Source organism: Canis aureus, chromosome 14, assembly GCF_053574225.1.
Source record: "Canis aureus isolate CA01 chromosome 14, VMU_Caureus_v.1.0, whole genome shotgun sequence".
In the NCBI taxonomy this organism is placed as follows: Eukaryota; Metazoa; Chordata; class Mammalia; order Carnivora; family Canidae; genus Canis; species Canis aureus.
Window position 1 is genome coordinate 42342460 of NC_135624.1, and position 27395 is coordinate 42369854.

At 52.8% G+C, this 27395-nt stretch overlaps 1 protein-coding gene across 2 annotated transcripts in view; it reads right to left on the reverse strand.

Annotated features, from left to right (window-relative positions):
- The window catches only part of BEND4 (BEN domain containing 4), a 35542-nt gene extending 8586 nt beyond the window's left edge, over window positions 1-26956 (reverse strand). Inside the window, exons 1-4 of one of the 2 annotated variants that reach the window (XM_077847873.1) lie at window positions 26442-26956; window positions 18332-18898; window positions 6366-6457; window positions 701-941 (exon numbers count right to left, since the gene is read on the reverse strand). In XM_077847873.1, the coding sequence (XP_077703999.1) occupies window positions 701-941; window positions 6366-6457; window positions 18332-18898; window positions 26442-26937 (1396 nt within the window). In that variant the 5' untranslated portion in view covers window positions 26938-26956. The remainder of the gene's footprint in view (window positions 1-700; window positions 942-6365; window positions 6458-18331; window positions 18899-26441) is intronic. The other variant, XM_077847874.1, reaches the window with a different exon arrangement.
- Between the last annotated feature and the right edge of the window lie 439 nt (window positions 26957-27395).

The following is a 27395-nucleotide window of genomic DNA, read 5'->3' on the forward strand; positions in this document are numbered from 1 at the left end:
TACTTGCCTACGTCTGTGTTTATGTGCACCTGCCGAATCAGCCGTCTACCCCCCCTCCCCCCTTCTCCTCCTCTCCCTCTCCTGACCTGCCACGGTGCGGATCAGCTGTTAATACTGGTGCAGCACTATTCTCTGAGCAGGATCTTTAATATAGAAACTTAAAAAAAAAACCTAGCAGAATAAAGCTGACTGGGCAACAGATACTTGAGACAACCCAATTTTAAGGAAAACTAACTCTAAATAAATTTAAGGAGTTGAGGCCGAGTCCTCTGGAGGAGGTAGCTGGGAAGGGGGTGGGGGGGGGCCCAGGCTGCAAATGGCAAACGGGATAGATCATTTCACTAATTTTTAAAAATATTCCACATCTCCCCTTCCTCTTGTGCATTTCCCAATGCTCCAGTTTGCTGGCGGTGGCCTTCTGTGGCAGCAAAGAAAATCTGAATTTAAAGCGTGAAACATGAGGTGCTATGCAATGCTTATGTGCCATTAAGTGAGAACGCCAAGGCTAAAGCAAACGAAGAGTTTTGAAAGGACTTCTCGATACCAAGTAGATGGGCCACATGGAAGCCTATAAAGATCTCAGTGGGGGAAAAAAAAAAATCAAAATACAGTAAAGGCTGAACACTTGCACGGGGGTAGCCACAGCCAATGCGGTGAAATGAGACCACAGATGGTGACGCTGAGCGGAAGGATGCAGTACCTCGGAGGCATGTTACTTTAACTGGATCCAGAGGGCGTCTTTCGGGACCTGTCTCTCCTGACTGCACTGACCTTTTCCTTTTCCCAAGGCCGCATGAGTACTTAAGCTCATCGGTTGTGAAAACAAATCTGATGAGGTATCGAAGGAGCCGTCTCCCGTCTTTCTTTGAAGAATTTACAGCCTCGTCCCACTGTTTGCTCGTTATGTAGACAGGATAGTTGTTCAACAGCTGCTTGCTTCCCTGGAAAAGCCAAAGTATTTTCTCATTACCTTCTTAGCCAGCCAGCCAGCCAGCCAAGGCGATCTCCATTTCAAAGGCAAAACATGCTTTTTAACCAAGTGGCTCTGCTGACAATGAACCAGGTAGTGAAGAGCACAGGTAATTGCTCACACTCAGAACGGGCACTTTTCAAATTACATTTGCATTTTCTATAACAAGAGCCAATGAGGTATAATGAACACCTTTGAAAGAGGAGCTATTTATAACTTGCATTTTAACAGGTAGGTTAAAATGTGTCAAGATCCAATGACAGGGAACACTATTTAAATATAACCCGCAACTTTCCTTTTCAATCTATTAAAATATGCAAAAAAAATGACTTTGAAGAGTGTGATCAAACAGGTCTCTTCATCCTCTGGTTGGCGGTTAAGTATTTTTAGAAATGATGCTGGTGGTCTAATTTTCGTAAAGGTACTACTCGTGTTTAATTTGCCTGACACCTGATAGCCATTGCGTAACAGTGGAAACAGCATTAAAAAGCGAATTTAAAAAAGGAGGGAAACTGTGAACCCCACCCCCCCAAGTCATCATGGATAATAATAATGCAAACCAGCTTTCGTCAAATTACAGCTTCTGCAAATGCCACTGTGTCAACTCAAAATTTTTCTTCCTTTTCATCTTCTTAATTTATGTCTGCTATAAAATTCCCAGGCTCAATAGCTGCAGTGGGACTAATTACAGGAATTTCTGTAACATTTATAAGGCATGTTTAGTCAATTCCACCTACACAACCATTACTTTAGTTCCGGTTGTCCATAAAATTCTACAGTCCAGGACAAATTAATTAACCCATGATCTCGGTTTTAATGTACTCCCTTCCTCGGTAATTCAGGTGTTCAAAATAAAGAAGGAAAAATTCATTCAGTTTTACAACTCTGCAAATTGACTACAGGTTATAAATTGGGCACTGTTTGGGCCCGATAGGGGTTTATTTCAGAGAGTGCCGTTAGTAAGCAGGGAGAGGGCGATAGGCCGGGCCGGGGCCCCTGGGGAGGTGGCCCGCGGGGCCCAGAGCCCGGCGCCGGCAGCACGCGGCTGAGCCTCCTCGGGGACGCCCGTGGTCTGTGCTCTGCGTGTAGAACAGCGGCAGCTTGCACGGAACCTGGCTCTGCGGCTCCCGTGGGTTCCTGAGTGACCTCCACTAACCGGGGGGGACCAGAGCTCCCCTGCATGGGAAACGGGAAGAAGTGAACGGTCATGGGTTTAGGAGCGAGCACATGGGAGCCACAGCAGCCCCTGGGCCGGCGCCGTCGAGGGCCAGAGGGCGGCGGGGCTGGCGGGGAAGCCAGAGGGGAGCTGTGGGGCCCAGGGGCCGGGGACGCGCGGAGGATCCCCACGCAGGACAGTGGTGTTCCTCCCAAAGACAAGGGCCAGACAGCCACGGTGGGAGGCGGCGGGGAGCGAGGACCCCCGAGGGTTCCCACACTCGGGGAGGAGGAGCTGGGCCCCGGGGCGCAGGGGTGGGGGCTTCCTCAGCCCACAGATGGTGTCAAGGTCTCTCCGGGGAAGGACCCACCAGCACCCGGCCTGCAGGGGCACGGTGTCCCCACGGGAGACGAGCCCACGGCCGGGGCCTGGTAACAGCGGCTAAATGGGGACTCCCTTTCCTTCTTTCTACTGCTGTGGCACTGGGACGTTTGAAGAGCCTCCGACGGGTTTTCACTGGCAACGTGAGAGAACTTTAGGGAGAGGAACAAAGACGGGGGGCCGGGGGGGCTCCCGGGGGTGAGGGCTCCTGCCAACGTGTGCCCTGGGCGATCGCTCGGCCGTGCTCCTTGCAAGCACACCCGGCAGCCCCAGACGGGAAGACCGAGCAGCTGCTTGGCAAACCTTTTATTTAATGCTGTGCAAGTTTTTTTTTTTCTTTAAGGTTTTATTTGGGAGAGCAGAGCTAGAGCTAGCATGAGCACGGAGAGCAGCAGAGGGAGACGCAGGCACCCCGCTGGGCAGGGAGCCCGAGGCGGGACTCGATCCTGGGACCCCGGGGTCATCACCTGGGCCGCTCAACCACGGAGCCTCCCAGGCGCCCCCCAGTGTGCAGGTCTGGATGTAAAGCTTCCCTGTGGGTGTCTGAGTTCATCGGGCACAAGCCCGGATTCCCACAGCGGTTTGACCGAAGACGCTAACTCCTTTTCCAAGGTCTCACGAGTCAAAAGGCGGAGGGGGGAGCCTGGACCCCGAATTCCGAGCTTGCCCCTACGACCAGGGTTGAACCGGTTTCAAAACGAGAGGGGCCTGAGACGAGGGAGCTCCCGACCCAAGGAAGGAGCTTCCTTGAGTCCTGAAGAAGAATCCACTCACAGAAGAGCGCAACGGCTCTCCGTAAGCGGAGAAATACCGTTTGGAGGCGATTTTTTTCCAGAAAAAAGGGAAAGAGAGGAGAAAGTAACGGACAGCCCCCCACAACCCAGACACTGCCTGTGTGGTGGACGGGATTGACCACGCTGCTGCAGTCTGGTTAACAAATAAAACGGGATCAATAGCTCTAATGAGAAAAATGCCCGTGCGCCTGAGACGGCGGTGGAAACAGCGTCATGACGGCGATGACGGGCAATAAAAGTCTAAATATTCCCATCCTGAGGAAATGTAGATGTGTCCCCTAACTTTTAGGTTTTTATAGAAATCTGATCGCATAGTCTCTTCAATGAACCACCAGCAGGTTATTAAACTCTGATCTAGGAGTCAGGAAAAAAAAAAAAAACCCAAGATGAATAGCGCTCATTTCCTGCATTCACAGACCCACAAACCAATGGAAGACCAAGGTTTGCGTGAATATTTAAGTAACTTCCGAATTACTCTTAGGAACAACGTGCTGTGTGGGCACAGAGAGAGGAGGGTGTGGCTACCGGAGAGTGCTTCTCGGAGGAAGTGGGCTTTTTGGAAGTATTTTTGTTTTTGTTTTTTTTTAAATATTTATTTATGATAGAGAAAGAGAGAGAGAGAGGCAGACCCAGGCAGAGGGAGAAGCAGGCTCCATGCCAGGAGCCCGACGCGGGACTCGATCCCAGGACTCCAGGCTCACGCCCTGGGCCAAAGGCAGGCGCTAAACCGCTGAGCCACCCAGGGATCCCCAGTATTTTTGTTTTTGTACAATAGAAATGTCAAGTTCAGAAATGTGGACCCTATTCTGGGAGCAAAAATGAGAGAGGGGAAGGATGTGCTGCCATAGTCCAGGGACAAGCGCGGGGGGAGAGGCTCCTCAGCGAGGCTGCAGAGCAAGCAGGCGTCAGGGCCGAGGAAGGCGCGGAGGCCGTGAGGGCTCAAGGAGTTCCGCGTGGGGTTGGTGCTGCCTTGACCCGGGAGAACCGGGTGGGGCCGGAGGGTGCAGGGCGTCCACGGTTGGTCCCAGCGGCTGGCAGCGGGGCACCCGGAGCCCAGATCTAGCTTTGGGGCCCATTACCTGCACGGGGCTCGTGGTCACAGGGAATGGACCTGAGCAGAGAGGGGGCGCGGGAGGGGACGAAGGCTGGCGCCGGACAACAGTGCACGCAGGGCTCCTTCAAGCACAACAAAAGCCCGGGGAGCCAGAAGGTTCCTGACCCCGGGGCCAGAGAAACCGCGCACGGAGCAGGGAGGTCCCCCCACCGCCCCCTGCCAACAGCCGGAGCTGGGAAGGCCGCCGCCGCCTGCAGACGACTCCAGCAGTGGAGGCGCAGCCAGAGGACGGGGTGAAGGCGGGACGGCGGGGAGAAGAGCAAGTGGAAACCAAGAGCGGGGTCACCAAGTTACGAACGCAGACCGGTCTTTCAAGGGCTTAATGACTAAGAAAAAAATGAGGTCACCAGTCTGCAGGGGCCTTCGACGCCAGGGCTGCGGGGCACACGGGAGGCCGCCCGGGGAGCAGGGGCACCGCGGCGCAGGGGCAAGGGCTGACGGGCTGCGCCCGGCGACGGAAGCTGAGGGAAGGGGGATGATGGAGGCGGAGGGAGGGGTCAAGGCAGGCCAGTCTTCAGGGTGGGAAGACTCCAGGGTGTGCACGCAGTGACTCAGTAACCGGGTGACAAGGGACATTGGCTGCGGGAGTCCCGGGAGGGGAGCGTGGTGCTGATAGAACGGATGCGGGTCGGGCTGGTGCGGGTGGCAACGGGAACGGGGGAGGGGGGGACACCTCCGGGGTGGGGCAGGTGCGTGGCCCCGGAATCCGTGTGGCAGGACTCGCAGGACTGGGCTCAGCGTGGTCCTGATGAGGGTTCCATGGAATTCAAGACACAGAGTGGCGGGGCCAGGGGCAGGGCGCTGCAAGGAAGGGGCAGACGGGGACAGGGCCCCTCCTAACCGTGGGGGAGGCAGGTGACCCCACACCCGGAGCTGGGAGTCCCAGGGCGCGAGACCCACTCCCCCCTTTTCACCCTCTGGTGTCTTCCCTGCAGACGCGGGCAAAGCAGCGTGTCCCCGTGTGCCCTTGGCCGCGAGGCCCGGGTCAGGGCGGAAGAGCAGGTGCGCGGCCGGACGTGCGCCACGGCTGGCCCAGGGACGGAGCCTCAGGACGACCAGAACTGGACACAGGAGTGCGGAAGGGGTGACAAGGACATGCGAGAGGGTCCTGCCTCGACTCCCCTTGCCACGTGAGGAAGACTTAACTCCCCAAAAGGCACTTATGTACTGATGTCAACCCAAGACATTTCTAACCACAATTGCTCTTCCACTGGGTGTGGGTTCTAAAGTCCAGAAGATAGGGCAGCCCGGGGGGCTCAGCAGTTTAGCACCGGTTTGGGCCCAGGGCATGACCCCAGGATCCTGGGTTCGAGTCCTGCATCGGGCTCCGTGCATGGAGCCTGCTTCTCCCTCTGCCTGTGTCTCTGCCCCTCTCTCTCTGTGTCTCTCATGAATAAATAAAATCTTTAAAAAAAAGTAATAAAGCCTGCAAGATAAAAATAACACCTATCCAAACCTGAGCCTTGGCAATCCGGTAAGAACGTGCCGTGTTTCACCCGACCTGCGTCCCCGCGCCCCGGCGGGGCTGTGCTGATCCTGCGGGGCCCGAACAGCTGCTAACCAAGTCGCGGCACGGAGATCGTGCACCTGCGCGGGGGCACTCGCTCCGCATGGGAGGTGCCCGAGAGCACCGGCTTTCTGGAAGCCGGCTCCAGCCAGGGGAGGTGAGGCGGTCAGCCCCCGGCCCGTAGCAACGCCGCGAGAGCGGCCTCCGCCGTGTTCACTGCTCTTCCTTCCCCCACCTGCAGCACACGGCGTGGAACCTGGCTGAGGCTGGACACCCGCGTGCTCTTCCTTCACGGGAGATCCACGCACAGGCGGGGGAACCACCAACCTCAGCCCCGAGCGGGGCTCGCCAGCCCGTTCTGCCGTGTCCGCGTGAGCCATCAGGATGCCGCACCTGCGGGGCATCCGAGCGGGGCCGCGTTTACCTTCCTGCGAGGAGCCTACCTCAGTGGGCTGGTCTGCAGGCTGAGGGACCAGGAGCTGGTTGTGGTGCTGCAGCACAGTCTTCAGGTAATCCAGAACAGTCTGGCAGGGCACTGCGGGGAAAAACGGCAACCACGACACATTAGCTGGCCTGTGACAAGGAAACGAAAGGGCCTAAGGCTCAAAAAGAGTTTGGATGTAAACTAAAAAAAAAAAAAAAAAAAAATCTTTTCTAAAGGAACTAGAATCTTCTTTGGTTTGACATCTGCAGTTATTTCCGTTTGTAAATACACAACAGATGCTACAGTCTGGGGAGAATTTTTCAGCTCAGCACAATTCACCGAGAACTTTCGAGTCACACGCGCTCCAAGATGAATTTGGGCCGACAGTGACGATCAGTGAGGCACTCACACGAGGGACGGGTCCTGGAGCCTTCAAGCTGTACCGTTAGCACCCAAGTCGCCGCAAACTAACCTCCCCAGTTTCAGATCCATAGTACAATACTCGTTTTTTTTTTATAAATTTATTTTTTATTGGTGTTCAATTTGCGAACATATAGAATAACGCCCAGTGCTCATCCCATCAAGCACCCCCCTCTGTGCCCGTCACCCAGTCACCCCCACCCCCCGCCCTCCTCCCCTTCCCCCACCCCTAGTTCATTTCCCAGAGTTAGGAGTCTCTCATGTTCTGTCTCCCTCTCTGATATTTCCTATCCATTTTTTCTCCTTTCCCCTATATTCCCTTTCACTATTTTTTATATTCCCCAAATGAATGAGACCATATAACGTTCGTCCTTCTCCGATTGACTTACTTCACTCAGCATCATACCCTCCAGGTCCATCCACGTCGAAGCAAATGGTCGGTATTTGTTGTTTCTAATACCCGTTTTTGACAGAGCCATTCCTAGGTCAGCGGTAGGCGGGACGGGCACACGGGGGACACCTGCTTCCCGACCCGGAGGAAGCTGGCCAGAGCTCTCACCCCTCGGGGCCCAACGCAGATTTGGTTGCTGTGTAGCTTGCCAACTGTTGCACTGAATTCTTGGGCCTTAATCTCATCCATTTGTTGAATAATTACAATAAAACCGAACAGATATTAACCCGACATGGAGCCTTGACACCTTTTTGTACCACTGCATAAATAATTCCTACGGTGCGAGATTTATGTAAGAGCCCTTTCAGGAACAGTATTAACTAACTGCTTTTAAAGGTCTTGGTAGCTTAGTTAATAACCTAATTTATAGGAATTATTGCCACTGTGTGTCTCAGCTGTGGGGTTTTCTTAGGTTCTTTTTGTCACATTAAAGAAAATAATAAATATTTAACCTAAACCCCAATTTTAAAGTATCACTGCTGCTTTCTGCACTTTGTTTTTCCTCACTTTCTTTTTTTTTTTTTTTTAAGATAGCATCTGTATCCACACTGCTAATAGCTTTGGGGTTTTTTTTAGGGGACATCACGTTGTGACGTAACGAATCAAAATGTCCAACCACATCCTTTCAAAGGATATGAACAATAGGAAGTAGTGGTAGTTTGGGAATCTTTTCTTCTTGGCAAAAAAAAGAAAAAAGTATTTTGTTGAATAACCACCTTTTTGGACCTGCGTCCCACTATCTTTGGGTGCAGTCTTCGCTCTGGAGAAGCACTTGCTGCACAACCACGAAGCCCACGGCCTCCTGTCAAACCAGAGCCTCGTAAACGAGGATGTCGAACTTCACACCTACTAAAAGTCGAAGCCACCGTACTGATGCCTCAGGGAGGGAGAATGAATTTTGCTTAATGGCAGTAACGGGGGGGGAAGCAGAGGACCCGCGAAGCTAACGGAGCCAGGAAGCCATTCGCTGCTCCAGTTCTGGGTTTTCACTAACCGCGTGGCCCGCAGGGCCCCATTTCACTCCTGTGTCCAGGTCTCCTGTACCCGGGACCGCGCGGGAGGTTCCCAACAACAGCATTTCCCCTTCGCGGCTTGCGATTAGAATCACACGCAGCCGCACGCATGTCACTGATTTGCCAAGTGACACGTGTGAGGTAGGACTCTCGCTTTCGTTTGTTAAGTTTTAGTAAAAGTTGCAAAAATCTGGGCAGCCCGGGGGGGCTCAGCAATTTAGCACCTGCCTTTGGCCCAGGGCGTGACCCCGGGGTCCCGGGATCGAGTTCCGCGTCGGGCTCCCTGCGGGGAGCCTGCTTCTCCCTCTGGCCCGTGTCTCTCATGAGAAAATAAATAAAATCTTTAAAAAAAATTGCAAACACTCATGGACTGGGATTTGAATGAAACTCCTTTGGATCCCTTACCCATATTTTATAGTCATTAAGACGTTTACAAAGGGGTGCCTGGGGGGCTTAGTCAGTTAGCATCCAACTCTTGATTTCAGCTCACACTGTGACCCCAGGGCTGGGCGATCGAGCCCCACACCGGGCTCCGTGCTCCCCCGTGGGGACTCTCTCCTTCCCTCTCCTCCTGCCCCTGCTTGTGGGCACACACTCTTTCACGCGCTCTCTCAAATAAATAGATCTTTAGAAGACATATTTATGAAAAAGGTGTTTAGACGAAGCGTTTAAAAACGCTTACGACACGGAATATTCAACATGACCTCCACCACGTTACGAATAATTATGTACATAAAGAGACTTGAAAGAAATACGCCAGGGCGTTAATAATAATAATTAGCGATGATTACGTTTTAGTAGCAGGATCAGGGTAGTTATTATTCCCATAGTCGTTGTAAAAACCAGTTTAAAAAAACTTCCAGGGGGGACCCCTGGGTGGCTCAGCGGTTTAGCGCCCGCCTTTGGCCCAGGGTGTGATCCTGGAGTCTCCGGATCGAGTCCCGTGTCGGGCTCCAGCATGAAGCCTGTTTCTCCCTCTGCCTGTGTCTCTGCCTCTCTCTCTATGTCTATCGTAAATAAATAAAATCTTTAAAAAAAAATAAAAATAAAAAAACAACTACAGTGGCCATGTGTAATAATAACGTAAAACTTGTCTGAAGCACGTTTATAGGACTGCCACCCCCCCCGCCCCCGTTCCCTTGCTGGTCATCCGCACAGCCCTGGGAAGGCCCGCAAGCCAGCTCCCCCATTCCCCACACTCCCAATACTTGGGCAGCAGTGCTGAGCTAGGAGCGAGGCCAGCGGATTCAAACATTGGGAGAAAATGGGATTTCACGTGCATTTACGGGCTGCAGGGGCAAGTGGGTCCTGTAGGTGGGTACCTGGGCCCAGGCTGAAGGCCAGGAGGCCAGGACAAGGCTCTTCCCCAGCCCTTACAATGTACACCAGCCCCTGGGTGTGGTGCGGGGCCCTCCCCGGGCCTGATGCTCACAGGGCAGAGGCCTCCAGGCCCCTTCCCAGCCCCTGCGGAGACCGCGGCCCTGCAGGGACAGATCTGGAACGTCACCCGAGTGGGCTCTTTGCAGGGCTGCCCGTGTTTATGCAGGGAAGCTGCAGAATCAGACGAAACATTTTGTGTGTGTGTGTGGGGAAAAAAAAAAACCAATAAAGTCCATATGGAAAGTGGGGATAGTTGGGTCTGTTCACGAGGGAAGACCGTGGAAGGAGAGACTCGATCCTCCCCGCAGCCACACCATGCTGCATCCCGGGGAAGCAGTGCCCCGAGAAGAAATCGTGGAAACGCCCCCGTCGCGTGGCCTGCTGCTCCGCAGACGCTGCTCCCCCGGCTCTCACGGGGCGCGGCCGGGGGTCAGGGATGGTCCGGGACCTGCGATGCCCCAGCCGCCTCCGCATCCCACGGCCCCCCACGCACATCCTGGACAGTAAGCAGGGCGCCGCGGCCGAGAAGCTGCGGCCGGAGACCCGCTGGGTGGCTTTCACCTACTGGCCGAAGCCTTAGGCGGAAGAAAGGCCGCGCGCCCCGCAGGCTTAGAGAGACCCTAGATGAGCCAGAGCCTGTCAAAACTTCCACGAAAGGGGAGGGAGGACGTAAGGCAGCCCACAGGTCCCCAGGTCGGTCCTGCCGTCAGTAATCACGACTTCCACCCTCCACCCCGTCCCCCACGCACCAGCATGTGAAAATGCAGAGTCCTGCAAGGAGTACAATGCCCAGGAGGGAGAGAAGCTACAGGTTCGTAAGATGTCCCGTGTCCACGGAGACGGGGGGAAACAGGTTCCAAACACCCCCCCCTGGGCATCCACGGCCTGCCGAGGAACGTCCTCCCCTGGGACACAGGCCGGTCGCCTCGCCCGGATGGCTCCACTTGGTCCTGTCGTGGGGGGGGGGGGGGCGGGCGGTTCGCCAAGTCCACACCGGCAGGGCCTGCACCACACTGTCCGCCACTCCTAGTGCCCATCAGTTGGCTGCAGGGCCCTCCCCGCGGACATTGGTCCTTGAGTAAGTCTTGGGTGGCTTTCCCCTTCATGATCTCTACCTGGCACTAGGAACTGTGATTGTGGGCAGGTTGGTCGACCTGTCTTATCGTCCCTGTTTTGCAGAGGAGGTAACAGAGGCTTACCTACTGCGTGCAGGTACTGGGGGGACCGAAGCACCCCCGTCGAGCGGAGAGCCCCAGTGACTACCGCCCACACAAGCTGGTCTTGTTTTACCCCCAGGAGCCTAGCAAGTCCCCTGAGGGTCACCGGACGGACTCTGTTGGGGCAACGAGTAAGGAGGGCCCAGCCCCAGCTCCACGTATTCCCATTAGGGAGGCCTGGCTCTTGAGCACCTGTTTTTCACTGCACATCAGCACGTTAAAACCCCGAGCAGTTCCTCCAGCACTATTTAATTTACTTCACTGTGTAACTGTCTTTAAAGACTCACAAAACACCCCCCCCCCATGACTTTACAGGGAAATTGAAATGATCGACTGTCCCAATGACCCCGCCATCTGGGCGCTCATGCCATCCTTCAGTGTCCTGCTTATGCGGTGTCTGAAGCGTAAGCCCCTGAGCCGTGAACACGCAGGGAGGAACGACGAGCTTTCTGTCGTAGGTGGCCCTACGGGGCCCTGTGTACGTGATGTCAGCGCCACGTGCAGATGTCACGTGCCCGGCAGTGGGCTAGGCTCGGGGCACTCGGAGGACACTGACCTCGCCGGTCCTGTCAGGATGCCCGGGAGAAACGGGCAATGCACAAAGTAAAGACCTCCCCGGACACGGACTTTCCCGGGATGTGCCGGGGGGACTAGGGAGAGGGTCCGTCCGGGCCGGGAGCTGGGGGAGAACTCGGCGCAGAGGCGAGTGTCCTCTGCACTGGGTCCTGGGGGATGAGGACGCATTTCTCACGTGGGGAAGAGGAGGAGGTTCTGGAACCGGGAGGACAGCACGAGCAAGGGAAGACCAAACACCCCCTGGGGCTGGAACACCTGGTTCACACATGGCGGGAACAGAGGGAGAGTCTCCAGGTGGACGGGAAGACTTGGGTAGCGAGGGGCGCCGTGGTCGTAGGGCGGCTCAGCTTACCTACTGCCCCCGCGACGCCTGGAGCGGCCTTGCCACGGTGGATGATCGGGGCTTTTCGGTCGGGGAGGCTGGGGTCTGGGAGGCCCTGATGGCTACTGCCCAGGTCCATGCCCGTGTTGACAGGCCCGGATGAAAGCGGGGAGCGGGGGGCAAACTGAGGAGTGTTTGAAGGGTGGAGTCCAGGGGGAGGCTGACCCGGGGGAGGTTCCTAACCCGGGTAGCTGCGTGCGGACCGCTTCACAGCCGAGAATACGACTTACACCCCAGGAAGACCGCGTAAGACGTCGGCGTTGCCGGGTGCAGGACAGCCCCCCCCCACCCCGTTCTTACCGTTGAGCACGAACTAGAGGCCCCGGGAGGCACAGCCGCTGCCCAGTGAGCTCCGTGCCGCCGACACCCCAACAGCGCTACTGACCTCACCGTTCGGAAAGAAGCGACTCAGGCTCAGAATGGGCCTGAGTGAAGCCGCTTGCCAAAAACCACAGGCGGCCAATTCCAGAAGCAGAAATCCAAGCCCGGCTGTGCCTCCGAGCCCATTCTTCCACCACACGTCGGTCCGTCTCTCTCTCGATCTCGCGGCCACCGCACGGGCTGTGACGACGTCTACCAACCTCCAATAAAAGGACCTCAATCCTCGTACTCCACTGTTCCCCTCTGCTAGGTTTATACACACAATATATTCCTGGGTCCTCCTCCTCCTTAGAACCCCCACTAAAATCTGGTTAACGTGCTTCTGAGGACCCAAAGCCCCCCTGACACTTCTCCCCAGGCACGTCCAGGCACCTGCGAGCGGGAGGCTGGGGAGAGGGCCCCGGCGCACCTCCACTGCACTCACTCTAAGGCCACTTATAAAACCTGATCCAAAAAAGCCTGACATTCCTGATTTAGCTTTTAAAAATCATCTTAGGAGGGACGCCTGGGTAGCTCAATGGTTGAGCATCTCCCTTGGCTCAGGGTGTGACCCCGGGGTCCCCAGATCGAGTCCCACGTCGGGCTCCCTGCATGGAGCCTGCTTCTCTCTCTGCCTGTGGCTCTGCCTCTCTCTCTCTCTCATGAATAAATAAAATCTTAAAAAAAAAAATCTTAGGAAATAACTGTGGACTAATGGGATCAGAGCTGCATAATCCAAGGTGAGTTTTCTGATTTGTACCCTCGAGTTAGTACGGTCAATCCCCATCATTCGCAGATTCCATGTTTTTTATCCAGCTTGCCAGCTTGCTGAAATGTCTGTGGGACCGTCCCCAACCCCGGCTGTGGCTCCTCACCGATAATGCCAGCTGAGGCCCGGCGCCGCCTGCCTGGTTAGCTCTCGCGCCGCAGCAAGTGGGGCCCCGGGACACGTTTTTTTGTACTTTTGGTGCTTTACGTGGGGGATTTTCCTGTGTCGAAGGGACCCGGCCGGCCGGGCTGAGGGCCGCGGGGTGCTAAGTTCGGGAAGGCTGCGAGGGCCTCGGGGGGTGGGGGGGGGACACGGCTTAGAGGAGCTTCAGGCGGGCGGGCTGGTCAATCCCACAGCGCCACGCGTTGAACAGGCCTCTTTAAGCAAATGCATACGTAAGACAAGGCTATGTGCCTCGTTTTGATAGATTTGATAGATTTTGATCAGTTGATAGAAATGTGACCCGAGGTCCTCAGAACCCCAGCTGTCACCTGCCCTGGGGGCGAGGCTTCCGCAGGTGCTAACCCCGCGTTAGAGACTCCTCTGCTGCATCTTCGGGACCCAGGGGTCATGAACTCGGTCCAGAGTCAAGAGCTGGGAGGACAATCCTAGCTCCGCCACACACTTTGCCCGTCCCGCTGTCGAGCCTGCATCTATCAAGGGGGAGTAGTACTGTTTGTTCAGCGTCAACGAAGGGAAGTTGAGATAATCATAAGTGTCTTTTTAAAAGGCAGAAAAGGGGATCACTGGGTGGCGCAGAGGTTTGGCACCTGCCTTTGGCCCAGGGCGCGATCCTGGAGACCGGGATCGAATCCCACGTCGGGCTCCCGGTGCATGGAGCCTGCTTCTCCCTCTGCCTGTGTCTCTGCCTCTCTCTCTCTCTGTATGACTATCATAAATAAATTTAAAAAAAAAAATTAAAAGGCAGAAAAGCCCTTTAATAACGTCAGTCGTAGATTTCGGTATATTTGGCACTTAGAATGGTTCAAGGTAGTTTCAAGGAGTCATGATTATTTTACTTTGGAAGCTATTTTTGAAAATTGCCATATTTATGATCCTGAGACCCACATTTTTTTGATATTCGCTTGTTCAAAGATAATTCTAAGGGGCAATGACGATTCACTGTTTTTTTTTTTTTTTCTTAGAGGAATGTGGAGTGCTGGTGCACCTTGCATTCAATGTTTTGTTTTGTTTTAATGATTCTATTTTTTTGACACAGAGCACGAGCATGGGGAGCGGCAGGTAGAGAGAGAGGAATTCCCCCGCCCTGCGTTGTGGGGCTCGATCCCAGGACCCCAGGACCAGGACCTGAGCCAAAGGCAGATGCCTAATGGACTGAGCCACCCAAGGGTGCCTCACTGGGGTCTTAAATTAGAAGACATCTAGTTTTTTTTTTTTTTTAGTTTTTTTTTATTACCTGCCCCCCCTTATGAGTTCTCTCCCCTCCTGCTGACCGTGAGCTTTCTAAACAAGCGCGCCGGCTCTAACCTGATCCCCTCTCCACTGAAGCGTTTCCCCAGTACTTTTAGTAAGGTCTCAGCTTTCTGGATTTCCGATCCAAATATCATTTCCTTCCGTGGCTTTTTAAAAAGATTTCATTTATTTGAGAGAGCGAGAGCACGAGAGCAGCGAGAGGGGGAGGGAGAAGCGGGCTCCCTGCAGAGCAGGGAACCCCATGGGGGCTCCATCCCAAGACTGTGACCTAAGCTGAAGGCTGACGTGTCCCCCACTGAGCCACCCAGACACCCCTCCTTCTGTGGCTTTTTACTTTGAATTTATCTTCACTTTCTTTCAGAAAGTTTAAACTTTTCAACGGACTTTAATTTCTGGTGTGATAATCTAACATAAAAGAGTAAGTGCTAATGCTCGCCCCTTAGGACAGTTACCTGCCCCTGTCTGCGAGGAACTTCGGACAGGGAGTCAGTGCTATTCTCCAGAAGCCCCGTGCTTGCGTGTGATCATCAAAAAGCCTTTGCTGACTTGTTTGACAAATACTACAGGAACCCAGACCCTGTCTGGGTCCTAAAAGAGCACCTTCTCCAACCTCTTTTTTTTTTGGGGGGGGGTAAGATCTGCACTTTCCTGTCCCCCTTTTTAACTGCCCAAGTGAAATAATCCCCCACTGCATCCTAAAAGGCTCACGTGAAGTCCTGCTTCAAGAAAAGCTCCCAGGTACGAATGGTTTATTTCAGGGAAAACCCCAAAACACCAGGAATCTCAAAGTCCTTCAACAGCACAACACCGGAGCAGCTGAGAAGGAACTAAAATCAGTGTCTCGGCCGTGACCTGGGGCAGGCGTCCCTACTTTTTGTTACCCTTATTTCCTCTGCATGCTTTCTCCTTTGTAAGTTGTCCATCCGCTTGGCCGTTAGGCAGACTGATCCCACAACATAAGGGTACTTTCTCCCACAGGAAGGCCCTAGGTCCTCCCATGGAAATGCATGGCCTTTAGAACAACAGAGGCCTACTGGGGCCGTTGGAAACCTTGACGATGCTTAGAGAAATCCATGCCGTGTTATACAGGAGGCTACTGCTTACAAAATACTCCTGTTACATGCAAAACCAGAGGACTACTCGCTATGCTTTTCTTCAAATGGTGGTCTAAAAATAACAGATTCCCCCCACCCACCCGGATTTGTAGCTAATGGAGTGAAAGGTGGATTCTTAAGTGATCACCCACAATCTGGTTTGTTGTTTAGCCAAGGATGGAGACTGGGTGATGAGGGCAAGGGCACAGTGATGCCTTCTCTTGCTTCAAATTTTTTCTTTTCTTTTTCTTTTTTTAAGATTTTATTTATTCATGAGAGAGAGAGAGACGGAGAGAGAGGCAGAGACCCAGGCAGAGGGAGAAGCAGGCTCCATGCAGGGAGCCCGACGCGAGACTCGACCCCAGGACCCCGGGGTCACGCCCTGAGCCAAAGGCAGATGCTCAACCACTGAGCCACCCAGGCGTCCCCTGCTTCAAGTTTTCATTGTAAGTGACATGTTCAACAGGATGCCCAATACTAAGCTGTCCCCAGGTAATGAGGACAGGTGTTAAGTAATCACAAATAAGCTAATCTTTCTTCTGTTTAGAGAGAGTGAGAGCACATAGGGGAGGGAAGGAGGGCCAGAGGGAGAGAGAGAATCTCAAGCTGACTCCAAGCCCAGAGTGGAGCCTGACACGGGGCCTGATCTCACAACCCAGGCTGAAGTCAAGGCAGACGCTCAACTGAGCCACCACCTAGGCATCCCTTAAATAAGCTAATCTTTCTTAATTTGACACTAGTTTTTTTTTTTCCCACTCATAACTGACAAACTGATTTTCATGTATACAGTTGGGGTTCACTATGGATTATTTACAGCAATCACGGTTCTCCACGTGAAACGGCTACTGATTCACATTCACGGAGGGGACTGCCAACATGGCTGGAATGTTCACCCTGAGAGTGGTGACCACAGCCTCATTTCAACAAGTGTCATTCAGTACTGGACCATTAAGAAGGCTCAAGAAATTGCAGCATTAAAAAAAAAAAAAGAAAGAAAGAAAGAAAGAAACTGCAGTATTTTCATCTTTCTGGGAAACAGAGACGGGGATTACTGAAGATCAGCGAGGAGTCATCTGCAACACAGACATTTCACCTCATATAAAATCTATAGATTCTGAGAAATGGGAGGAGGACTACATCCCAAACTACCCCTTGGTATTTGCCAAGGACAAGCATTTAGGACTGGGAATCAGACAATACCACCTGGACATCTGTGTTACTTGTCCTTGCACTCTGAAACTCTTAGGCACAGCTCCGAATGGCTGATGTCGATCTCCAGGACACTACTTGCTCCCCCATGCAAAGAGGAGGATGGGGAGCAAGATGGAAAACACCCCTCTGGAGATGAAACCCCTCCTTGATCAACCATAATTTATGGAACTGTGAAAGCTGTGCAATCCCACAGTGTGTCCACCCCACCCCACTCCCTTGGACTTGGTAGAACCCAGTAGAGCGCTGGTTTCACTACATTGAGTTCTACCCCAGTGTCTCTTGCAGCTGCTGCCTGCCTGGCTCGGGAAGACACCGCAGCCCTTCACCTAACCCCAGGGCTCAAGTGCAAAGGGAGAGATTGGATTAACTTCGCCTCTTGCTTCTCCCCCACAACACAACTGCACTCAATCTAATTACAAAATATTCTGAACCAAACCTCAGGTCTATTTTGAGGAATGTCTTTAAATGAAAGGATGGAAGGAAAATAAATGTCTGATTTGGCCATTCTTAACAACTGCTTTTGTTTTTGCTTTGTTTGCGTACCAATAAACAAGTGGATAGTGTTTTTCGATATTTCCTTCTTTTTAAGTCGGCTGCCAAATTGGGTGGTTCAGAGACACTGAGTTAGGAAAAGAACAAGCTTTCTATTGATATTTATGTATCAGCCTTAAAGTTTTTTAATGTGCTATATATGCTTTATTTTGAACATACTATATTAGTTATAATAAAACATGTATGTAATTAACCGATAACGGTGTACACCGGTGGATACGTGCTCAAAAATTTTTATCAATGGGCTGCATGATTAAAAAGGTTTGAAGATACTGTTCTAATGATCGTACTATCTTTTGTAGGTCACAGACACGCAGGAGTGAATTAAAAGATATAAGCAAAATTGGCACCTTTTTAAGAAGTAAAAAAAAAAAAAAAAAAGATGTTTTGCAACCCAGAGACGATCTTGCCATAAAGATGACTTCACTACTCCACAAATCTAGTGTCTCTAAGAGGCAGAAAATGCCTGCTTCGCCAGGGGCACAAATAGTTTGGGATCAGCTTAATTACTGGTCTGTCTTTGATCTATTCCTTTAAGTTTACAGTTGCTTATTAACTTTAACGGGGAGCCGCATGCTAAAGAGAGATTGTGCCTGGTGAAACCTAACAAGAACAGCAAGAAATGAACGGAACAGGAGAGACCACTTGATCAGAAATACTCGCATCCCCGCTCTGGAAGGATCAGTCCACTTTACTCTCTATAACTACTGAATAAAACACATATAGCCAAGTCTTTAAAAACACAAAAGCTAAAAAAAAAACCAAACAAACAAAAAAAAAACAAAAGCTGCTTTTAAAAAAAGAAGGCCACTTTTTGATGCAGACTCAGGCTCATGGCACTTGGCCTATTCCAGTCTTCAGTCTAGAATGGACATGGATAGAGATCTTTGAACAGGACAACTTAAACATACACAGGGCAAGGCTAGTAGTTCATCCTGAAATTTCTGTTTGGCACCGGAAGGCTAAGGCCACCCTGTGCATGCCTTTTTTTTTTTTTTTTTAATAACTTTTCTCCCTCGCTGGCCAAGACCAAGACTAGAAACATGCATACGCATGCACGTGGACACACAAACAGATGAGACCGGGAACGATCTGCAGGTGGCTTGTAAGAATAAGGCACGGTACCTGGTATGCTCTCTAATTTCCGTCTGAGCTCTTCATTTTCTTGTTGTAGTGAAATAACCTCCTGCTCCAGCTCTTGGCATCTAGGGCAGTAGCCTTCCTCTTCCTCCTCTTCTTCCTCCTCCGGCAGTGTAGAAGAGGACGGGTGACCGTGGGATTCGGAGGTTGCCGGGGAGGTCCAGCCACCTAGTGTATGCACGGGGGAGGTTGACAGAGGATCCACGTCGGCCAGCTGGCCATACTCACTGACTGAAGAGGTGTTTGGAGTTGGAAAGCTCCCTGAGAGCAGGTAATTCTGTAGGGAGTCAGTGAAAACCCTCAAAAAGGCAGAAGTCTGTTGTTTCCTTTGCATATATTGCATGTCTACGTCTATGTTATCTGAGGTCTGACTGTGGACCCCTTTCCCGATGGGACACTGCTCCTGTCTTTCCGTATAACTCGAGCCTTCCTGCTTTACACAAGAAATCATGGATTGAGAATGGTTGGAGTCCAGAAGCTTTCCTCCACAATTTAAGAGACTAAGAACTCGACTGCATTGCTGGGCAAAGGCATCCAAGATCATTCGACTCTCTGAAACACACGAAAAGACACATCAGAGATGGATAGCCAAAGACAAGGGAGAAGTAAGGTCCTCAATTTTGAGGTTAACGTCCAAAAATGTCAAAGATGTGCATTTCTGTCCTCCACCCCCCAACTATGGTGACAAGGCAGGATGCATTGGCTTCCTGTCATGCTGTAACCGGGTGGCTGCCCCAAGAGTTACCTCCACCCCTTACTCTGGGAATCGGCTGGACTGCGACTCTGGGCACCAGAGAGACCTCTCCCTCGCTGTGGCATTAACTGGCCCGCACAGGCCTGAATTCACACCTTTGGCTTCATTAATGTCGTTACTCTAATGAATCGAGCCGGCCACTGCAGACTCAATTCCTCATTGATAGGAGGGCTCACGGCAATCATTACTTCTATTTCTGGAGTGCCCTCATGCCCTTGCTATTAATCAGCTGATACAATCCCTGCCGAGAGTACGTTGCTCCCAGATGCAAACTGGAGAAGAAAGAGAAGTCCTTCTGAAGAGCTCACTAGACCTCTGAGGTAAAACAGAGAGTGGCCTATAAGGCAAACGATGACGAGCCCGAAAGCAACACCGTGCTGTCCAACATCTGTGCTCGCTATGCTTTCTTTCCATTGATCTGCGGACCATTGAAGGCCAATGTTTATGCCAATCCGGAAGAAGCATCATGTGGAAAGCAGCAGTGCCTCTACTTGCAGCCTTCCATCAGATTGCCAAACCTCTTAAAATGGCACGCATGCACGGAGCGTGCTGGTTAGTTCATGGAAACGCCTTCTAACGCATATTAATTGTCAATCAGAGGAACGTAAAAACCAAATGGAAAACAATCAGCTTAGAAAAACAAACTAAAACCTCTCAAGTCGTGAAAACGTGTTTTCATGACATCAGCCTACGGGTCTTAAAAATTCACCCTAAATGCAAATGTCACAAGGTACATTCTCTTCTTTCCTGACCACTACCTGAGACAGACTATCTGTAAATACAGAGGTACGCTATGAGGCTTACAGAGGTAGTGGATGCCTCTCATTTTCTTCTCTGCTCTACTCAGAAGAATGGCCACAAACAAAATACTATGGATCTTAGATTCCAGCAACTATTTATGATAGAAATTTAACTATCTACTTGCTATTTCTGACCATGTTGATCAGCTGTATTTTTGAGGGGGGACAAACTTTAGAAATGAAAAATGGTGAGATGCTGGAGGGCTTTTATGGGGACAACGAAATCTTTACTGAATATATGCAGGGCCTCTTGTAAAAAAAAAAAGTAATATTTGAGTTTATAGCATTTCATATTTCCTTGGCTGGGGTGGCAAGAGCACTCTGGGCAGGCTGTGAGTCCACAGGGCTATTTTCCTCCTGGCACAGTGCATTCCCGCTCCTAGGAACAATACTGCCCTTAGACACAGGCGGGGGGGGGGGGGGGGGGCTGCCCTAACCGTCCTCCTCCATCCCGCCCTCTCCCCATGGTGAGGTACCCAAGATCCAGGAGTTCCTTACTCAAACTGCTTCGAGGGCCTGTGCTGGACTCTTCCCTGAGCCATTCTCCCAAAGACAGACCATGGTGCCAGAGCGTGGAGGTTTGGACTGGGGCATCCATTCGTGTGTATGTGAGGTTCCTCCTAGTGGAAGAAGCTGGGGGTGGGGAGAGAAGGCCATGGGCTGGCTGAAAACTCCAAAGTCAAATCTGATCGTTAAGAAGGCGTCTTTGTCAGGGTAGGTGGATGGAACATATTTTATTTACCAGTTTGTTAATTATATTTAGATACGTGGTATGTAGGCCTGCATTTGTACTTTTGTTCTAAACCCCACAAATATTAGGCACAGGCCTGTTTTTAACACAGCGATGTCTGAGTCCTGAAGAAAGAACCAGAAGTCAAGTACACGGTCAGGCTAGAACTGACCGATGGGCTGGGAACTGTGTTGAACAGGCCGGCAGGATAAAAGTCCACTTGCTATTTTGGAGGAAAAGGGATATGGATATGGGAAGTATCTTTTCACACCAAAACACTAGAATTGATGCCTCTGCCCCTGCCAGGCAGAAGGGAAGAACTGTAGGAACCCACTATTTAAACCAAAAAGTAATGGGAAAAACCTGAGGCATTTGGGTATTATTTCTTTCTATTGACCCAAACCAAATAAACTGCCGAACCATATAAACAGGAAGACTTAAGATGTTGCATTGTCATCTTCACTTCCGGGTTTTTGTTCTTTTACTAGTAAAATCAAAGGATGATATTGATTGGGAATTTTCAATTCTAGCACACTAGCAGTTTTCATTCATTTTAATCCTATAATCCCATTCTAGACCTGAAGTTGTATTTACCGTTTGCATTTTAATCAGCACAGTCTCAATTGATTTACATCCTATGCACCTTTACCATAACCTTGATGAAAGGAACAAAATATGAAAAGAAAGGCGAAAACAGAGATGCCTATAAGGAATTGCCCAAATAGCACACTCAGTAGCTTTCTTCATATTGATAAATCACATCAGGGTATAGATTTTAAGGGAAAAAAACCCTGATTTAGGGACAAGCATGATCTGTTTTCTTAATTGAAGGATAAACTTGTAACACGCCGAAAAAAATCATCATGCAACACACTACATTATGAAGATAATGTATTAAAGTGCACTCAGAATATCAGAGAATAGCTTTAACCATAAAACAGTTCTTGCCTTCAGTGCCTCATTCTGATTTTGTTCTAAGAGCTGACAGATTCAAAAATAGCGACCATAAGCCTTAAAGTCAAACTTCTCCTCTTTTTGGTACCTTAAGATATTTAAATAGTGTCTTAACATCAATACAAGGAAGAACATGATGAAAAATGTTACTATTACACTTGGCATTAAACAGCACATCTCTCTATCTACTACACAGCCCAGCCAGCAATACTTCAGCTTTCCAGACAGAATGTGATTAGAAATGCAAGTACTACGCAGTGCCCATTATGACTAAGAAAAGGAGAAAAGTTCTGTTTTTATATGAATACAATTGAATGGTCACTGACCCATGATTCTTAATTAAGCAAAGTGAGAACATGAACATTTTGAATTTTTTTAACTTTTTTTTTTCCCCTAGTAGCAGAATGCTGCACTCAAGCGATGGCAGGGAAGTAGAAAGTCAACAGTCTACAAAGGGGCTTTATAAAACTACCTGCCATATTCCTAACTTCTCTAAAATCCAACACTGCAAAATGTAGATAATTCCCAATCCCAAAGCACTGCAAAGCGACCACCTGTAATTTATTTTGCTCTACTGTGCAATCTGTTGGGATAATATCATGTTGCAAATTGTGCCGAGTCTGATTCCAAAATCTGAACCTGTGGTTATTATTATTTTTTTAATTAAAAACTTCATTTCTAGAAATTCTTGTGAATTTAAGTGGTTCAGTCTATCCTAAATCTGATAAGTGAATAAGAAGAGGGATGGGAACTCGGCAACCAAACACAGGCGCCTTTACTTTTAATGGCCTTCTTTGTAAGTAAAGCCCTGAATGGAATTTGCCCATCACAGCGGATACCCAAGAGTATTCTGTTACTATGAAGGAGATCACAGTCTTCGAGATTAGTGGTAACCTTTTGATTTTAGCCCAGTGAAGGGTGAAATATATTAATATTAAAAATGCAGAAGCAGAAAAGGTTTTTTTTTTTGTGATCCACTATCCTGTATCCGTACGTTCTATCTGCCAAAAGGATTTCCAGCTAGTTCAAGATAGATGGTTCCCTTAAAACATTAATGTAACTTAAGAGAGGACTTCATGGCATAGAAAATAGAAGTCAGAAAATGAAAGCATCTTTGGGAGCATCACCTTCGTCTTAAATCAGTGAACTAGGTCTTTAAAAAAAAAAAGCCATCCAATTTTTTTTCATAATGGCAAACATCAACACAGCAAAACAGGATGCAATTTTTCTAAATAAATAAATCAATGATGTGTCAAAAATTAACAGATGAGTTAATATACTCGGTGCTATCAAAACCAGATGGTGCTTCCTAATATCCATCCTGCTCAGTCAATCCCTGAATATTTTCTGGACCATCGGTATATAAAATAGGATGCTGCTATTTGTGATGGCAAACAAAAGCAATCATGCCTGCCAAGCACATACTATAACAGGCAGCATTTCAGCTCTGCTAGACAGAAAGTAATTAGAATGCTTTTAATGTCCAAAAGAATGATGCTGATAGGCTGCCACAGATGTGTAGATTTATGAATATTTATATGGTGGTTTATAGCTGACACTTTTATCAGTTGAAGAAGATAAAATATCTGCCTGACTCAAAAGCTTGACAGTCAGGTTAATAAAATCTCATTAAAGAGAATGACCTATGCAATTATATAGGATTTATTGTAATTCATTTTTGATTGTACTCTGCTTAAAGATGCAATTTCCCATTTCCTGATGCCAAATTTAGGCTGCATATCAAGATCTACGTGGGTTTTAACTCTAAGCCTCCCACAGAGGAAAAATATGCTTTTAAAAACCATGGTATATTACCCCTTTTAAGGGAAATTATACTCTGTGGGATTTTATAAGAATCCTGAAAAATCTATTTTTAATCACCTATTTCTCCTCTCAATGGTTTATGGCTTTTAATGGCAAATAAGATTCACTTCAACCTTTTCATCTTTTCCCTGTATTTACTCTGGACACTCAGCTGTATCTCTTCTATCCTTGGCACGATTCATCACATGGATGTCTTGACTATTTTCCGTTTACTGGGTGGCTGGAGAGGCTGCAAGAACACTTTTGTGAGGGTGCAACAAGCAACTTACCACCTCCCCAGCCCCCTCCCCAATACGCTTAAATGGTGGCTGTGTGCACACACGCTCATTGGTTCAAAGTGGAACCATTAGTTCCTCCAAGAGCCAATCAGCTCTTCAGGTGACTGTCCCTCTGATGGCCACTCACATCTCTGTGCCTGTAAAGAGCCGGCTTTGTCCATCAATGATGAATTTTATGAACACAATTCATGAGGTCTAATACTATGGCCTTTTTTTTCCTTTTTTTTTTTTGCTGCCAGACCATTTTCCTCACTGCATGGAAGGAACCTACCAACCAACCCATCTTTCCAACAAGCACATGGCATTCTGTCCTTGGTACTATCAAGCTTACCTCTCTCTGACCTTAAAAAAAAAAAAAAAAAGAGCAGCAGCAACAGCAGCCTTGAGAATAAAAGAAAATAAAAAGATATATGGAGTTTGAGAATGAAAGAAAATAAAAAGATATAGGGAGTTTGAGGGTGCATCAAACAAAGCCCCCTTTCACTCTTTTAGATTCAGTAGTGTGATTTCCACCTGGGAACAGAGACAAAATTATCTAAGAAACACTGAAAGAGAACATTTAGAACAAGGCGAAAAGGAAACACACACAAACTCCTTGTGAAAGGAAGACCGCAAGGGCGCTGCCAGAGTGGGAAGGGGCATGGAGAGGACATCAAGTGGCAGGTGGAGAAAAGAGACACAATGCAGGAAAAAGAACAGGAAAGAGCAACGTTAAAACTGGCTGAAAATGGAAGTGAGGGAGCAGATTCAGAGCATAGAAAAGAAAGTAAAAGATTGAAAGATAGCGAAGACGGAAAACAGAAAGCAAGAGGGGGTTAAAGACAGAAAGGGGGAAGACCCTGGGGGGCAACGTGGTGGAGCTAAGGTCACCCAACGGGGCGGGCAAAAATGTTGGAAAATGGGAAAAGAACTCGAGCTGGGCAGAAACAACATAAAAAGTAACGCCAAAGCACAACTAGGGAGTGAACGTGGGCATGAATTACAAGAAAATAAGAGTCTAGCCGCAGAAAGGAAGAACACAAGGCTTCCCAAGAAGGAGAGAACACAGAAGAAAAATAATGGGAAGGACGGAGGCGGGTGAGGAGCCCAAACACAAGAGAATATGGGGTGGAGACCGCAAAAAGCACCCCACAAACAGCAAGGAGCCTCCGCAAGATCCCCACTCGGAGCCGGCAAACCTCTCCCAGTCAGGCAGGGGTGGGTGGTGATGGAACCAGGCTTCACTATTACCTGCAATTAGGTTTTCTTTCTCAAAACCAATCCTTCATGTGTCAAAATATTGACAAACAGCATAACGTTGGCACAGGCGCCTCTAACTCCTGTAGAGACGAGGCTCCTATTTCCATTAGGACAAAAGCCTCTGCCCGTGGACACGCAGCCTCGGGGGCTCTGAACGGCCCTCTGGGGCCCGAGGAGGAAGTTTCCGACATGGGGGCGCCCCGGGGGCGCCGGGGGTTGGGCCAGGCCCGGCTCGGCCTCCCCGCCCGGGGCGCTGGCTGCGCGGAGGGCCCCGCAGGGGGCGGCTCCCCGGGGCGGTCCCCGCCGGCCGCCAGGGCCCGGCTCCGGCCCCAGGTGCGGCCCCAGCCTCCCCGCGGAGCCGAGCCGGCGGGCCGGGCTGGGGGGGCGCCCCGTCCCCGGAGTGCGCCGCGGGGCCGGCAGGTGCGCACCGAGGGGCAGCCGGGCAGCGGGCGGGGCGGACCCGCGGGAGCCAGCGGCCGCGAGGAGCGGGACGGGGCGCGGGGGGCGCGGGGGCGCAGGGAGGTGCGGCGGCCCAGGGCCCAACACCGCGGCCGTCCTGGGATGCCCTCCCCCGCACCCCGCCGCCCTGGGATGCCCGGCGCCCCTCCCCGCCCCGGGAACTCCCCCGCCGCCCTAGGATGCCCGGCGCCCCGGCCCTCCCGTCCTGCTCCGGGACCCGGGGAACCCGCCCGCCCTGGGACGCCAGCCCCCGCACCCCGCGGCCCTGGGACGCCCGGCGCCCCGCCCCTCCCCCCTCCCGTCCCGAGACCCGGGAACCGCGCCCGCCGCCCTGGGATGCCCGCCCTGCCCCCCGCCCCGGACCCAGGGACCCCGCCCGCCCCGCACCCCGCCCCGGGACCCGGGGCTCCCGCCCGCCCTGGGATGCCCGGCGCCCCCGCCGTCCTAGGATGCCCCGCGCCCCGGGACTGCGCCCGCCGTCCTAGGATGCCCGGCATCCCCGCCGCCCCTCCCCCCGCCCCTCCCCCCTCCCGTCCCGGGACCCGGGAACCGCGCCCGCCCGCCCTGGGATGCCCGGCGCCCCCGCCGTCCTAGGATGCCCCGCGCCCCGGGACTGCGCCCGCCCTCCTAGGATGCCCGGCATCGCCCCCCGCCCCGGGACCCCGCCCGCCCTGGGACGCCCGGCGCCCCGCCCCTCCCCCCTCCCGTCCCGGGACCCGGGAACCGCGCCCGCCGCCCTGGGATGCCCGCCACTCCCCCCCCCGCCCGGGACCCAGGACCCCCCCCGCCCCGGGATGCCCGCCGCCCGCGGGGTCCGAGCGCGGAGCCACCTGTTAGGAGGCGCGCGCGCCGTCGGAAGCTGCGCACGCGGCGGCAGGTGGCGGTGGCGGTGGCGGCGGCGGCGGCGGCGGCGGGGAATTCTCTAGAAGTTGCGGCGGCGCGTGGAGACCCGGGGTTGCGCCCCGCCGCCCCCGCCCGCGCCCCCGCCCGCGCCCCGCGCCCCCCGCCCGCCCGTCCGTCCGCGCGCGCGGGGGAAAGTTGCGGCTTGGAGCGGTACCTGCGCTGAGCTCCAGGCTGGCGCCGTCGCTGCCCGCGCTGCTGCTGCTGCTGCTGCTGCCCGCGGCGGCCCCCGGGCCCGGGCCATAGCGCACGACGGCGGCGAAGGACGAGGACGAGGACGCGGCGGGGGCCGGCGGCGCCGAGGTCCTCGGGGGGCCCTGGGGCGCGGCGGGCGCGCAGGACGGAGACGACGACGAGGCGGCGGCGGCCCGGCCGGGCCCGGGGGGGAAGGAGCCCTGCGGCGGGAACGGCGGCGGCTCGCCCGCGCTGCTGCTGCTGCTGCTGCTGGAGGCGGCGGCGGGCGGCGCGAAGGGCGGCGGGGGCGGCGGCGGCGGCCGGGAGAGCGGCGGCTCGAGCAGCGGGGCCCGGTCGTAGCGCTTGGCCAGCGCCGGCCGCTTGCCCGGGAACGTCCTGAGGACGCTGTAGGGGCCGCGCTGCCGGTAGATTTTGGGGCCGCTGGGCCCCTCCTCCGCCGGCCGCAGCGCCCCCTCCATCCCGCGCCGCGCGCCCTCCCCGCCCGCCGCCCGGCTCCGAGGGCGCCTCCGCCTCCCGCCCGCCGGCGCGGCCCGTGTGCGCGCGAGCGGGGGCCGGTGCGCCTGAGCCCGAGCCCGAGCCCGAGCCCGGGCCGCCGCCGCCGCCGCCCGCCGCCGCCGCTGGCATCGCTGAGCCCCCGCGCGGGGGGCCGCCGCCGAGCGCTGATTGACAGCGCGCCTCGCCAATGCCTGCGGGGAGAGAGCAGGCGCCGGCGACGGGCCGGGGCAATAAGTGCGGGCGGGCGGGGCCGGGGCGGGGCCTGCGCGGGCGGGCGCCTCCGACGGGGGAGGGCGGCGCGGGGCCCGGGGCGCGCGCCGAGGGGCCCCAGGTGCGCGCAGGTGCGGCGAGCCCGGCCTCCCCGGGGCGCGCGCGCGGGGCGGGGCGCGGGGGGCGCGGCGTCGGGGCGCGGCCTTCCGCC